Below are 14,465 nucleotides of genomic sequence, written 5' to 3' on the forward strand. Positions count from 1 at the left end.
GCCAAAACCCAACACAAGAGGTACTGTGCCCTCAGGGCTCAGGGCTAGCCCTTTAGACCAGGAGATCAGGTGTGGGTATTCAGAAGAGCTGGACTGCGCTCTGCCTGGGGGAGACGCCCCCTAGTGGAGCTGCAGATTGGAGACTGCATAAGAAGACTGACTGGGGGTGAAAGTGCACTTTAATTTAGGAACAGGGGATATGGATGGGCAAAAGCAGTGAAAAGTACTGTTTTTGCGCCTATATTCCCCAACACTTAAGAGAAACAGACTTTGTCCTGCATTTATTTCCTAATAATTTGGCCGTTCATTGTGGGATTAGCCCTCCTTGTATTAGTTAAAGGCATTCAAATTTCATTTTCTACACACCAGTGTTTTTTAAAGTTTCCATAACATCACACTACAAAACCATTATGTCTGTGCCTAGTGAACTACCGAAGTAAACTTTAGACTGTTGCATTTTCATTGTGCGTTGGCATACTGTACAGTATGTAGCTTCAATGATTTATACCTCTGGAGGTATGTGAGTTTTTTATTTGGTCATCAGTCATTATAAGAATATAGTTAAATTCAGAAAAAATACAAGGACTAATTGTAGATTAATCAATTTAGATGATATACTGTATATATACTTGTGTGTGTCAATATATGGGAAACTGTTATGTATAAAACAAATGGCAGCTTCAAAAACAAAAACAAAATATTAATTATTTTGTTCTCTTGTCAGTATTCTGAAAACATGATACACTCAAGATTTGACAAATCACCTTCTAATTCTAAAATACATATCATCTGCCCAGCTTGTAGTTAAAAAAAAATACTTGTGAAAAAATTACCTTGTTCTTTTTTCGATTATAGTATACCACAAATCAAAAAAGTAGTGTAGGCCTGTCCAGTTCTGGTAGGGAGAATACATTTCTGAATTTTCAGTGTTTACAGAATTGTCTGTTCCGTTTCTGGGCAGCTACATGTGCTAAATAACAGTCTACTTTGTAGTCATTCTCTCCAGTGAATGAGTGCAGCGCACATTAGACTGTGTTTTTTCATTATTTCCTACATACTCTAGTGCAATAGCCAAATATAACTTCTCAGCTAGCATATGGAGGTTTCATCCTTTCAGGTGCTATCGTGTTGTTTTCTGTGTGCCTGGTGCAGGATACACTGACCCTGATCTTCTGGAAGACAACGAAGATGCAGAGCCCTCTAGTGCTATGGTGGAGGTAAGAACTGCTGCTTATAATAGGAGGAATAACTTATAACTTGAATAGATTTTGGGGAAAATATGCACAGTTTCATTTATTCATATGGTGGAAACGAATTTCCCCTTGCCGAATTTAAAGATCACATTTTCATGATGACTTCCAATTTCTTTCTCTTACCACATACAAGATGCTCCATTTTTTCTAGCCACAAAATACACTCCTTTTATGTCTTATCTTAAAGTGAAACATAACTCCATTATTATGAAACAAATATTTTGCATGCTTATTTGCATTCAGGTTATCCAGTTATTTTCTCACTCAGTGATTTTCAACAAAGGAGGAGTTGTGCAGATGTTCAGTTGCTTTCAGTGAAATTGAAGCACCTTTTGCTCTGGATGAAAACATTTTTGAAAATATCTGTAACTCCCAAATATCGCCCACTGCTCTTTCTAAAAGATTATTCTAATCCTGGTCACACACCTCACAATCTGGCTGGGTTTTTTTTTTCCACAAAACTAAAAAGTTACTGGTGTTGGATTGGCAAATTGCAAATTCCCCTCCTGATGAGATTTTGTCTCATCCTGATGTAGTGTCTGAAGAGCTCTGCACTGCTCGGGTTCACAGTTCCTGGAGTGCACCTGCAGCAGTCAGAATCAGTATTGTGCAGTGCTTCTTTCAAAGCTCACTGATTCCAGTTTGGAGCCTCTGAGTGAGGGTGCAGATCGATGTTCGGAGGGAATGTTATAGTTGTTTTGATATCGTTCTCCGTTTCTGAAAATTCAAACTAATAAAAAAAACTGGTTTACAAAAAAGACAATCCCTGTTACCTCACAGTTGGAAGCTGTATTTAATTGACTAGTGGGTGCCCATAACGCTGAAGGGAAACAGTCATTTAAAAGTCCCAGTTCAATACAGAATTATTGCTTCAGTTATCTCACTCGTTATGCAGGAGTCTCCTATCTTTGACTGCCTCCTTGCTCTGTGAATGTAACTGTTATGCCTGAGCTGAGGGAAGTTAGCCTTCCTTCAGCTGTACTTAGTGCACAAGCTGGTTGATATGCAAAGCAGGCATGCAGGAACAGCCTATTCACCAGACAAGGACAGACTCGCACAGCCTCCCCCCTCCTCCCACAATGCAACGGGGCCCAAGTGCTGGAGTTCTATATAAAGCCAGCAGAGAGAAGAGGGAGGGTGCGTGCAGCAGGGAGACAGCTTAGACAGACAAGAACAGCCTCGCTTGCTGGACAGGAGCCGGCACTTCGCAGAGAGGTCAGTACTGAGCAGAGAATAAACAGATAGAGGTGAAGGAGGAAATACTGTGTTGTGGTTGGCGTATTGTGACTGCACTGAGCTGGGTGTGTGGAGAACTGCAGGGCACTAAGAGGAAGCAAGGAGGGCCTTGTGGCTAACTTAGGGTGACCTGAGCCTCGCTATTGCAATAGTGTGGAGGGGGTGCAAAATATACCCCCCCCCCACCTCCTCCTTTCCCATGAAGTCCCTGTCAGCAGTCATTTTGACTGTTTGTGCATGATGGAAAGGTGGCAGTGAATAAGCAAGACAGGTGGCCAGCTACTATCTTCAGCTCTGAGAGGCAAAGATAACTATTTGAATCCTTTCAAATTTCTCCCTTGTTCGCCATTCCTGACAGTATTAAGAGTATCATCAGACAAAGAGATAAGCACCAGTTTACCAGCTTAACAATTGAATTGTGGCTCTGTTCTCTGAGTTATTCCTTGTATACAGTCACTTGACAAACATAATGTAATTGAATTTTTTATAAAATAATTTAATATTGTATCAAGGTGAATACGCGGTGTCAGAAGGTAGTCTGTTGCAAAACTACTTGACATTTTGCAAAAATACAGATTGCAGAATCTGTGACACACGGACTCTTTGCTGGTCTGGACTGAGACACTGATGAAGTTCTTCTGCATATTTTCAGTATGGGAAGTTTTGATCAATGGCCTTTCCCCGGCAGGCACAAAAAGTCCATAACAGCACCTCTGACAGGAAAGAGAGCAATACTGGGAAGATTAACCTGTTTGCAAACCTTTTTACACACCTGGATGCACAGTTTCAAGTCTACAATGCATCTCGTTTATTTATTTTTAATAGCCTCTTGATCTTGATAAGTATTTTTAATTGCACTTGTGCATATGACAAATAAACTGAACTGTATGATTTCTAAATATACACAACTAGAACTAGAACGAATTACTCTTTGCATATGGAAACATGCTTTTTATTCTTTTATTTTATCAGGTAAGCCAGTTAAGAACAAATTCTCATTTGCAATGATTGCCTGCAGAACCGGTTACGTACAGTAGCAGGGCATTAAGGTTTTTATACTTTATATGTTTTTATACCTTTATACTGTACATGGCCTGCTCCAGGTCCCTAACTTCTGCTCCACTTTGCTACCTTACAAATATTGTCTACACTTCACATTGCAAAACTCAGAGATAATTGCATAAGAATGTTAAATGACAAGAATTACTTCTTCTATTGGTAGAAGCCCTAGAAGGAAGGGTTAGCAAGTAAATTAATGTCTCCTTAGAGTGCTGTGTGCACAACTGCAAACGAGCTTTTAAAAGCTCTCAATATGTTTGTTTACTGAGTGACTTGCAATGTGCACATACAGTACTGTATGTGTGATAGGCTGTTTTGGTGAGATTTATCTGGTATCACACTTCCACCCTGGGTAAGTGGTCATATTTGAATATGTGTGTGTGAATTTGTGAGTGTTGTACTGTGCATGTGAAAGAAACACATCCACTGTATCACATCTGAAACAAATTATGCAGCTCTCCACAATTCATCTTGCATAGCCAACTGAGCATGTGTCTTTATAAACATGTGCACTTTAATACCTACAGAGGTCTGGTTTATCTACATACATGTACAGGAAACAATGTATATCTCTAATTACTGCTGTTTCTAGAATTTCAATCACCAGTGTCAAGTTCTGCCACACAGAAGTGATGATCTTCACAGCCAGTATCTGAGAAACTGTCTCTTCACCCAAGACTGTAAGAGTGTGTACAGTATGCAGCATATATACAAAATGATTCTAAATACCAAAAGGTTTCAACAACAAAATCTAAAATTGTAGTAACATGTGGTTCACTTGTCCAGTAACTGTATACTCTTTCCAGTGCACGGGACATCCTGGCTTTAATCCATCATACAGAAAAAATGTACTTTTTGGCAATTAAAAAACTTTTAACATTGGAAAGTTCACAAAAACGCAAGATTAATTGTTCATATATTGCAATTAAGTTTGAAAATAGACCTCAAACCTTTCTACTGTATATACGAGCCCTAGGGACTAGGTCATACTATCAGAGTCAGTTTATATGGGTGACATGTTTAGAATGCCAATGGGTTGTCTATCTCTGGTTAGGATGCCTTAATTGGAGAAGCCATTCAGCCACAGTGAAGCCCAATCCTGACTCAGGGCTTTGGGTGACATTTACTTGGAAAGGGCAAAGGTCGCTAGGCACAAAGAGAGCACTTGTGAGCAAGGGTGAAATGTGGGACTTAGATTTATTTGTGCAAAACTGCCCCTTAAGCCTGGCAGTTATAAATAATGAATAACTCTTAATTAAACTTATTGCTTTATTCTCATTTGTTTTATTTTAAAATATGATAGTATTATAATAGTATCTTTAGATAGATATACTTTTCTTCTGAAATGATCCACTGCATTCAGCATAAAATGTACGGGTATTTCTTTTGAGCTTTATGTACCAATATTGTTAATAAATGGTGTGTGCTTTCTTAACAGTGTGATGCAGAGCAAGTTTGCCACACTCCCGCACTTTTTAACCACAATGAGTCAGCTTGAGAGCCTAGAATGACTTGTTTACTATTAGATAACTGCCAACAAAACCAACTTTGGACAGCATTTGCTGGTTATCATGGTAATCCTTTATAGAGTTTTTTAAGGTTACAGCAAATACTACTTTGATAAAGCAGCAGTGTCTTTTATACAAATCTGACACTTTTAAAGGGGACTAGAAATGAAGTTATACTTTATTTGTAGGTACAGTATGTACTGTAGTTATAGTCACACCATGTCAGTTATTTTCTGTGGATAAAACAATTAGTTGACATCATGTGCATTTGTAGAAATCTTACCAAAACCTGTAGTGTGGTCAAGGGTGCCAACTTGAATTAGAAAGTTGCTAGGTAATAAAAATAATTCCTTAAATTGTTATAATGCTTTTCCAAAGGACACTAAAGTGCTTTCTTTAGAAATAGGAGGAGGGCTACATCATTCACAGCCACCTTCCTGGGTGACCTGCAACACATGGCAGTCAGGTGGCGAAGAGAGGAATTGAATTTTTTTCTCCAGTTCAGGGGGAACTTTAAGGAAATTAGATTGTACAAGCACAAGAACAGAAGGTTATGGGGGAAAGAGAAGAGGTCAGAGTGGAAATTAGCCAGGTCACCAGGGATGAGACTCCTACTCTTATAAACCATGCTGTGGATTCTTTAATGGCCAAAGAGCAAGGATCTTGGTTTAAAGTCTTGTTCTAAGGGTGACACTGTCCCAGAGCACAGTGTCGCAAACAGGACATTAGGTTTGAAATTCTGTTCCAGAGAAAAGAGTGCTTCTTGCTAGTCCACCAACACCATTCGCAGCAACATGGTTTTCCTGGGATTGCTTTCATCCCAGTATTAACCAGTCCCATCTTTGCCTCTGAGATCTCAGGCTACAGGTACTTAAGTTAATGCCAAAAAGCTGCAACCTCATCAGCTAGCTGATTTTGAGAAAATATGTAAAAATATTCAGGCACATCTGCTTGCATTTGCAAAAGAGCTTCCCTTATGAGCAAAGAAGGTTTATCTACTGTACTTGCCTGTTATAAAAATACACAACATGAATCCCATGAAAATAGAGAATGCTGGCATGTAATAAAATAAAGTAAGAATAGAAGAAAGTTGACATATTAGAGGAGCTCAATTGGCTCATCTAGCTTGTTTGGTGGTTGGGAGCTTAGTGATCCAGCTGTTGTATGCTGACATTTCTTGAAAGAAACCAGAGAATTGGTTTTAACAGCATGGATGGGTAGCTTGTTCCATACTCTGGCCATACTTTGGATGAAGAATTTGTAAGTAAGAAGCATTGCATCCATTGAACGTCAACATTAAACATTTTACATACTGTACACTATATATAGAACTCTACGATTATGCCATTTGTTCCCATTATGAAGGTCTAGAATAAATATCACAATCTTCTGATTTCTTCTTTTTTAAAAGCCCAATACAGTCCACTGTAATGTTCACCTTGAAATCACACTTCTTACTATTACTCTCTCTGTCGTTATTGCTGTACAGCAGGTACTTTTTATTGTGTCGTGTTCTTTACAAAATAAATTGAATTATTCTGGAAAAATAGGGTTTTAAAAACCAATGGCTAGTTTTCAAAAGATCACCTAGTTTAGGCACTGTCTGCTCAGGCACAGGGAAACAGCCATGAAAGACTACCTTTCATTTTGAAGGCTGCAAGTTCAAATCCTGGTTTTCAGGATTGTTTCAGTAAGATTCTTAATTGCATAAAGGGGTAGAAATGTCTTTGTATAAAAGGTTCAGTCAAATAAATAATAATAGTACTTATACTAGAATTTTTCTCTGTTTCCTATTATTCAGGGGATAGAGGATGCTGCATTTTTGTTGAAGCTCAAGTAGGATGGTGCTCTTTTTTAGAGTTTTTACAACTGGCTGTGCTGCTCTTTCACTGTGTTCAGACAGGCTGAGGCTTGTATAGTACTGTGTGTAGGGATATCAGCTGAATCAACTGGCCAGGCTGGGCTTAGATATCTCTGGTTCCAGTTCCAGCATTCCTGAGACACCCTACTACTGTTACAGTTGTTACAGATTCTGTTCCTTCTACACTGATTGCTGGAAAAGCAGCAGTGAAATAATTTCTCTTTGTTCTTATCATTCATATCTTTCACTTTTTATACATTTAAGGGAATGGTCCTCTCCTGAAAAGACAGACAAGTTTAATATCCTGTAGCAAAAAAATTTAATTGTAAAACACAATACCAAGTGAGCCTAAACTAATTCTTTGTACCGTATACAATGTGCTAGACTTCCCAAATGATTACTGAACCTGTATATTATTTGATCTGCAGTGTGTGCAAACACACATTTGTACATCTTATGCTGAAAACTCTTTCAAAATGTTGTGATCCCCAGTGGCACCAAAAGCTTGTGCTCTCTCAGATGTACCTCTGTTTAGTTTATGTTATGAATTAATTGAAAGGTCAGCATGTACATAATGTAATAAACACAGTTTAGTGGCAGACATTTAACACATTCTTTGTCATTTCTAGTAAACTGATCATGAATATGATTGTTAGGAACCTGCTAGTATGCAAACATCCTTTTTTTAATGTTAGAAAGACTGCAAGAAAAAGTGCTAAAATATATTTTATTCTTTGAGTGCAGCATTTAACAACTAACACTCCTAGCCAGTTCATTGCCTTAGTTATTGGATGAAAACTAAAACATAGCAAATTCCCTGTTATAAATAAGGTTTGTGAGCAACGGAGCACAACCAAACTGAAATCATCAATTATTGAAAAGAAAAAAACAGAATTACATTTAATGCTCCACTACAATATAGATTTCAGTTAGCACTGCACCTGTATTAATGCATTGTGTTATTGCTATAGTTTCTAAAACTATATTGCTATCGTTATTAAGAATCAGTCTCTATAACCATAGTGTCCTGGCTAACTCACTTTCAAGGTTACAGTGTCATTTAATGAGCTAGTCAAATACACTTTACTTCCAATATACCCTGAAGATTATTGTTTGTTTCAAAGGTTTGATGCATTTTCCCCCAAACTAAAACTTGAGTCTTGGCAAAGAAGCAGAGAAATGGAAAGACTATTTTTACTGCAAACACACTCGTCCCTTAGAAAACAGCAGGTCTCTCACACTAATAAAAGTGTTTCCTTAGATATCATTCTAGGAATGTTTGTCTTGGTCAGTGCAGGTTGAGTGCTATTCAAAACAAGACAAAAACTGGAACTGCTCATGTGCACTGACACTGACGTCGCATCCTTTAGGTCAAACATAAAAACAAATTTTCTGAAATTCCTTTTTCATTGTTGATTGGCTAAAAAAATTATCATTTAACCTGAATGCAAGTTATATACGTTTTACAAGAAACTTTGCAATGTGAGTAAATATTACGCTCTCTTGTTGATAGACCTGTTAATTTTGATCATTCATGGTGATGTGGGTCCTCAGAATAAAATATTGAATAAATTATCATGTAAATTTATAAGTTTTGTTGGAAAGTATTGAAGTCCATTTTGATAGACAACAGTTACATATATAGGGTTAAATTAGATTGCAATAATTACACAATTATTAATATGGAGTCAGGGAACACCCTGTTTAACCTGTTTGTCTGCTCTGACTGTTGTCTTACTGTCTGTAGAACAAAAGAGAATACAGTATAGTAAGGAAAAAACAGAACCACTCTGTGAAATTATTTTTTTTCCCATGGCAGATCCTGGTAAGTGTGACTTAAAATGAAGTCCCACTCTGCCAAAGGGTGATCTTATCGAAATCCCCATCTTGATATTGTGCACTTTGGTAGCTCCAGTAGCACAAGGTTATTAACAGAATGTTAAACTCCATTGAACCAGTATTGTAAAGTGGTTTGAATTAAGCGAGATAACATGCATATAATATTCCTTTTCTTTGTTTCTTGGTTTGGCAGATCGAAGGATTTCAGAACACTGAACACATCACCATGGCAGGTAATACATTTGGCCACTTAACCATTTTGTATCTTGAAAGAATAAATGTGACTGTGAAGCCTTGCTGTATATAACTTGGAGGTGAGAGCAGTGAATTGAGCACTTTATTATACTACTATAATAAAGCACTATCTACAGACAGAGAACTTGCATGATGACTTTTCTCCTCATTCATACACGTGTCTATTTACCAAAGGACAGATCTGGATTATTTGTTTTACATTGGAAAAGATCTTAGTCGTTGCACATTAATCAGGCTGCAGACAAAGGCAGCAGAATTAAAAGAGTTGGAAGAGAAGCATTTTGTAGGTAAAAAGCACCTTTAAAACTTCTGGATTTCAGGCAGCAAGAGTTCACAATTTACCCTCCTTGCTCTGCTTTTTTCATTAGTACTGTAGTTACAGGACACTGACATCTTTACATTACAAGTTGTGGCATGTTCTAGGACTTTCTGTGTCTTCTATTAAGAACCTTCTTTCTGCCTTGGAGTTTCACTGTGTGGCTATTTCAGCTGCAAGGTCCATGTCTTATCTGTAGGTCATTTAAGGCTGAGCTAAATCTGTTATTCAGCCTAGAAGTGTCAATCTTCATTACTGCTAGGAGCTGTAACAGCCATGCAAATACCGACACATTACTTCACCTTAAGAAAAGTACATTTGACTTCACTCCACAAACAAACCCAGATATGAAGGAACAAGCAAAGAATTATTCCAGGCTGAAAAGAGAAGAAAGGAAACACAACAATTCGGCTGTGGAGCCTTCTTCAGGTGTCAATAGAAATAATTGAAATAACTGTTGTCCTAAATATCATTTCTGTCCTAAAACACAGCCATGCCATCAAAAATTGTCTACGTTTTGTGGGAATCATAACCCTAACCCTAGCTCAGGGTTTGGCTTAGGTTAGGGATAGGGTTCAGGGTTTTGTCAAAGACCACAATCTTCCATTCATTGGATTGGAGAATTTACTTCACTGAATCAAAATATTTGTCTGAAAAGCCTAAGCAACCTCACCGAAACAAAGAGAATGTATCAAGAAAGGTAACATTAATTTTTGACAAGTGTTCTTTTATTGGAAATCTTGTGTTGAATGGAGTCCTAAATGAGTAAGGGTCCGGGCTTAAATGGCGTTAGAGTCAGAAACACCTCATATATGTTGGCCTTATTTGTTAATATGCCTATACTTACAGTAATGTACTTACAGTACTTTACTGTATTTAGGGCTATGTTACACCATACTGTATGTTTCTATTACACTATTATTACTGTTATTACAAGGCTCGACTTCTTTCTCCCACTTAACTTCACACCTGAAGAAGGCTCCACAGCCGAAACATTGTGTTTCCTTTCTTTTCTTTTCAGCATGGAATAAACCTTTACTTGTTCCTTTGCAGCCTACACATGCTGACACAACTACTTACTTGAACTACTCAAACCCAGATATGGTTGGCTAATAAAAATGTAAATCTGATAGTAACACTGGGTTGCCATGTTCTGGTTCCCCTGCAATGTAATTTTAGTTTGCTGGAAATTCTAGCGACCTTATACGTGTAAGAAGTAAAATAGTGCCACCCTAATGCTGGAAACAGTGTAGTATCCCTGTATGAAATTAGTATAAACTGAACCAGATATGTGTGCTCTTTAAGAAATGAATTGCTGTTTCAATACTGGTGTAACTGGGGTAAGGTTAGAATAAAGCACTCAAATGAAACCATAGTTAAAACTTTATTATCTGCACATAACTGTAAAGCTCTTTGGATCAAAACAACTGACTAAAGAAAAAGCATCACAAGTAGTGGTCATTATACCCAGCATAGCTTAGATGTCAACCTTACTTCCCTTTTGAATTAATAAATATATTCAGACAGAAATGGAAAGGCTGACCTGAAATAATTATAGATAAAAAGCTTTTGTTTCTGTGTGGTGGCATGGTAGCACAGTTGTTAGCACTGTTTGCATGGGATTCCTCTGGGTGCTCTGGTTTCATCCCACAGCCCTAAGACAGGTAAACTGGCCCTGGCGTGTGTGTGCCCAGTGATGAGCTGGCATCCTGTCCGGGTTGTACCTGTTGCTTGCCAGGTTAAGCACTGGTTCCCCTATCACCCTGAGTTGGAAGAAGTGGTTGGAAAATGAATAGGTGTTGTTTCTGTGTTTCCTCCAGCTGTCAACACAAGTAGCCTTGTCACAGCGCCTCCTCCTGGTAGTGAATAGCTAAATGGTTAGTTCAGTGGTGAGGTCAGGGTTGAAAACAAATGACCAGGTCAGGCCTCGCTTGGCCACACAACACACTCTTCGGCTTCTGTTCGATAATTAATCTGGAGCCAGCACAGCAGCCTTGCCTCTCAGTCTCCACCAATGCGAAGTGTAAATATTTAATTAGCACTCTGGTGTTGCTGTCCATGGAAATGGAACAACAGCTACAGTACGTAGCACATTTTAAATGATTCTATTGTGTGACGAATGGCCTTAAAGGTCAATATTCTCCAAGTCCCTTGAAGTGCTCTTACCAGAGCTGTACTGTGTTTTGCCTGGCAGTGTGGTATGGGCAGTCCAACAGAAAAAGCAAAAAAGACTACACATCCTCCGTACAAATGTAGGGCTGATCTTTAATTAGGCCTTCCACCATTTAAGCATACAGTGGAGAGAAGGGTGTGGTGTTGCGAAGGGGAGGTAATATTAGACACACAGTACCTACTATGGTATGTACTGGGGACGCCTATAATTACCTCCCAAGGCTGTGGCGTTGAGTTTCAGGATATGCAGTGTACTGGAGTTGTCTGAGATTTATGTGCAAGACAGTCATTTTAAAATAAGATGCCGGTACAGCAAAGCCATTGAACATATTCCACATAGTGAAACCTGGTATAGACGCTTTGACAAAAATTCAGGTTTTAAACTTGATATATATATTTATATCATTTAATTATTCATTAGGTCCACTAAATATACTGGATTTTTTAAACCTGCATTTTGAAATTAATTATATAGGATTGCAAAATAACAGAAGAATTCAAGAAATCTCTTCCTATAGTAATCATTTGATTTAATTGTTAACTAGGCAGTGATTCCTTCATTAAGACAGTTTTTCAAAAAATTTCAAAAAGGCAGTGAAATTTTATCCTTTAAATGTTTAAATCTGAACAAAACAAACACTTAGATTTCTAAAAAGGCTAATTTCCCTTTAATATATTGGTTAAAACAGAGTTTAAACAACCTTCCAAAGAGCATACAAGGCGAAGCTGAGCTGCCAAAAGTGCTTTCTTTGAAGTGGTCTGGGGCTGGCAGTTAGGCTAGCAACAGTTGCCATGGCAACATACTGTATATTTAACTGGCCACAGAAAGAGGGAGAAAAGTTAAGGGAAGTGAGAGCAGCACTTTAACAAAGTGTGTTTAAAAGAAAAAAACTCGATCAGGGGGACAGAAGGAATCTAGTAGAAGACGAAGACAGAAACGGGCGCAATGGGAAGCAGTTGTTCCTCTGAGCAGGCCACCGGAGTGCGGCTCAGCTCTCACCCAGGTATTGTCAGGAGTGGGAGTGCTGGGATTGAGTTAGTCACATTCCTGCTGCCAACAAGGCCTTGCTGCTGTTCACTGTCAGGGTGAGATCCACTTGTCTTTCCTAGTGGCAGGATAAAATGTCACTGTCAAAAGGCAGTGTTTTTGTCTTTAAACCTTAACTACAGTATGTGAACTTGAGTGTTGCTTGGGCAGAAATTGCATCTTGGTTATGTTTTGTTCTGTGCTTTCCTTTAGATAAACTGAAGGACAGCAAGATCATCTTTGTTGTCGGTAAGTCTGGACATTTTCATAATCTTCCTTCTTCATCCAATGTAACCCATCTTTGGGCAGACTCTATAGGCAGTCTCACTTTACATAGAATAAATGAGAGATTTAAATTAACCTAAGGTTTAGGAGAAGCAATAGTAAATTACCTGTTCTCAACACTGATATAATTAATTCAACTCTACAGAAGATGCAAAGATTCCACTGAAAGTTTTGTAAATCTGCATGCCAATCTGTACCCCAATTGTATTTTGCATGCTATAACCACAAATAAAGGCCCCTACAACATACATATTGTTGATAAAGTGAGGCAGGTTTATTTTTACACAGATTTATTAAAGGTGGTATTTTTAATATGTAGTACACTTTAAAATCATGGCAGATATTGTGAAGAGTTTCACTGCTTGAGCATCTGTAGCATAACAAACCACTGTCAAAACGAGCTAACAAAGCAAGCTTAAGGTGGCAAAGCTCTGAAAATGTGGCCTTTAATGTCCTTTAAACAATCTCAGGTTTAGGCTAGGTGACCCTGAGAAGACGTCCTATTGTTGCTTCAGACAATTTGTCCAAGTTTTTGTTTACCTGCAAGAAAGTAATGTTTTACAAATTTTAATAGGTGTGCTTTATAACCAGAGTTATTCTCATTAAAATTATTAAACTTCTTAAGAAATACCTTTAATGTTTATTTAAATAATATTATAATAAAAGCAGAAATTATGCTCCAACTTTTACTGAGGAAGACATGAACAAAGCAACTGCTATGAAGTAATCCTTTATCTGGATTCTAGATTTGTTATGGTTTTTGCAGGATGGACACATGCTCTGTCTTGTGTTTTAAAGAGACAGTATAATGATAGTCTGCTGGACTATCACAGGGCTCACACAGGGCTCATCTTAATAGTCTTCAAAAGCTTCATATGGAAAAGCTTTTGAAATTAATTGAATTGCCTTTTTCCTGCTGAATATATGGGCTCCTTGGGAGGTGATTATTTAGCAGGCTGTGACAAGCAAAACATGCTGAGACAACATAAATAACTAGGATAATCCATGCCAAGAAAATGCTTTTTGCTCTTGCTTTGTTAATTTGGGAATAGTAACTATTTGCATTGAACAACAGGAGAAAGACAGTTTAGGCCAGTTTACACTGGACGATGCAGGCAAAGCACTCCAGAGGCTGGTTTTCATCCACTCTGAACGCGGCACAGATGGCATGACAGGTGGACAGTTAGATTATTGTATTTGAGAGTTGTGCCAGTTGCAGAGCTGGGCAGCCCAGCTGCCAGTAGGCTGTCATGGATAAAATTATAAAATCTAAACACAGCTTCTTTTATATAAGGATGACCAGGGACTAGTGTGGGGCTACCACATTCCCCTAGCTGGAAATAATTTGAATGAAAGAATGAAAGAATGAAGCACCCCCCCCCCTACAAATACATCCATCCAATTTCTTACCACTTAATCAAATTCAGGGTTGAGAAAGAGCTGGAGTCTGTCCTGGCAAGCAACAGGCTCAAGGCAGGATACACCTTGGACAGGACGCCAGTCACTGCAGGGCAAACACAGATACAAACTCACTCCAGGGCCAGCTTTCCCTAACCCTAAACCTAGCCTAAGTTAGCTGAATTGTCTGTGTGCAATACTACAATACTATGATAGTATCAGAATCAGAATCACCTTTAATCACCAAATACATTTC

General features: G+C 38.3%; 1 protein-coding gene across 3 annotated transcripts in view; it reads left to right on the forward strand.

Annotated features, from left to right (window-relative positions):
- The window catches only part of LOC102694050 (adenylate kinase isoenzyme 5), a 53,886-nt gene that overhangs the window by 31,315 nt on the left and 8,106 nt on the right, over positions 1 to 14,465 (forward strand). For all 3 annotated transcript variants that reach the window (XM_015366948.2, XM_015366949.2, XM_015366950.2), the window contains exons 8-10: positions 1,153 to 1,217; positions 8,950 to 8,989; positions 12,740 to 12,775. In XM_015366948.2, the coding sequence (XP_015222434.1) occupies positions 1,153 to 1,217; positions 8,950 to 8,989; positions 12,740 to 12,775 (141 nt within the window). The remainder of the gene's footprint in view (positions 1 to 1,152; positions 1,218 to 8,949; positions 8,990 to 12,739; positions 12,776 to 14,465) is intronic.

The sequence above is a fragment of the Lepisosteus oculatus genome, chromosome 24 (assembly GCF_040954835.1).
Source record: "Lepisosteus oculatus isolate fLepOcu1 chromosome 24, fLepOcu1.hap2, whole genome shotgun sequence".
Lineage (NCBI taxonomy): Eukaryota > Metazoa > Chordata > Actinopteri > Semionotiformes > Lepisosteidae > Lepisosteus > Lepisosteus oculatus.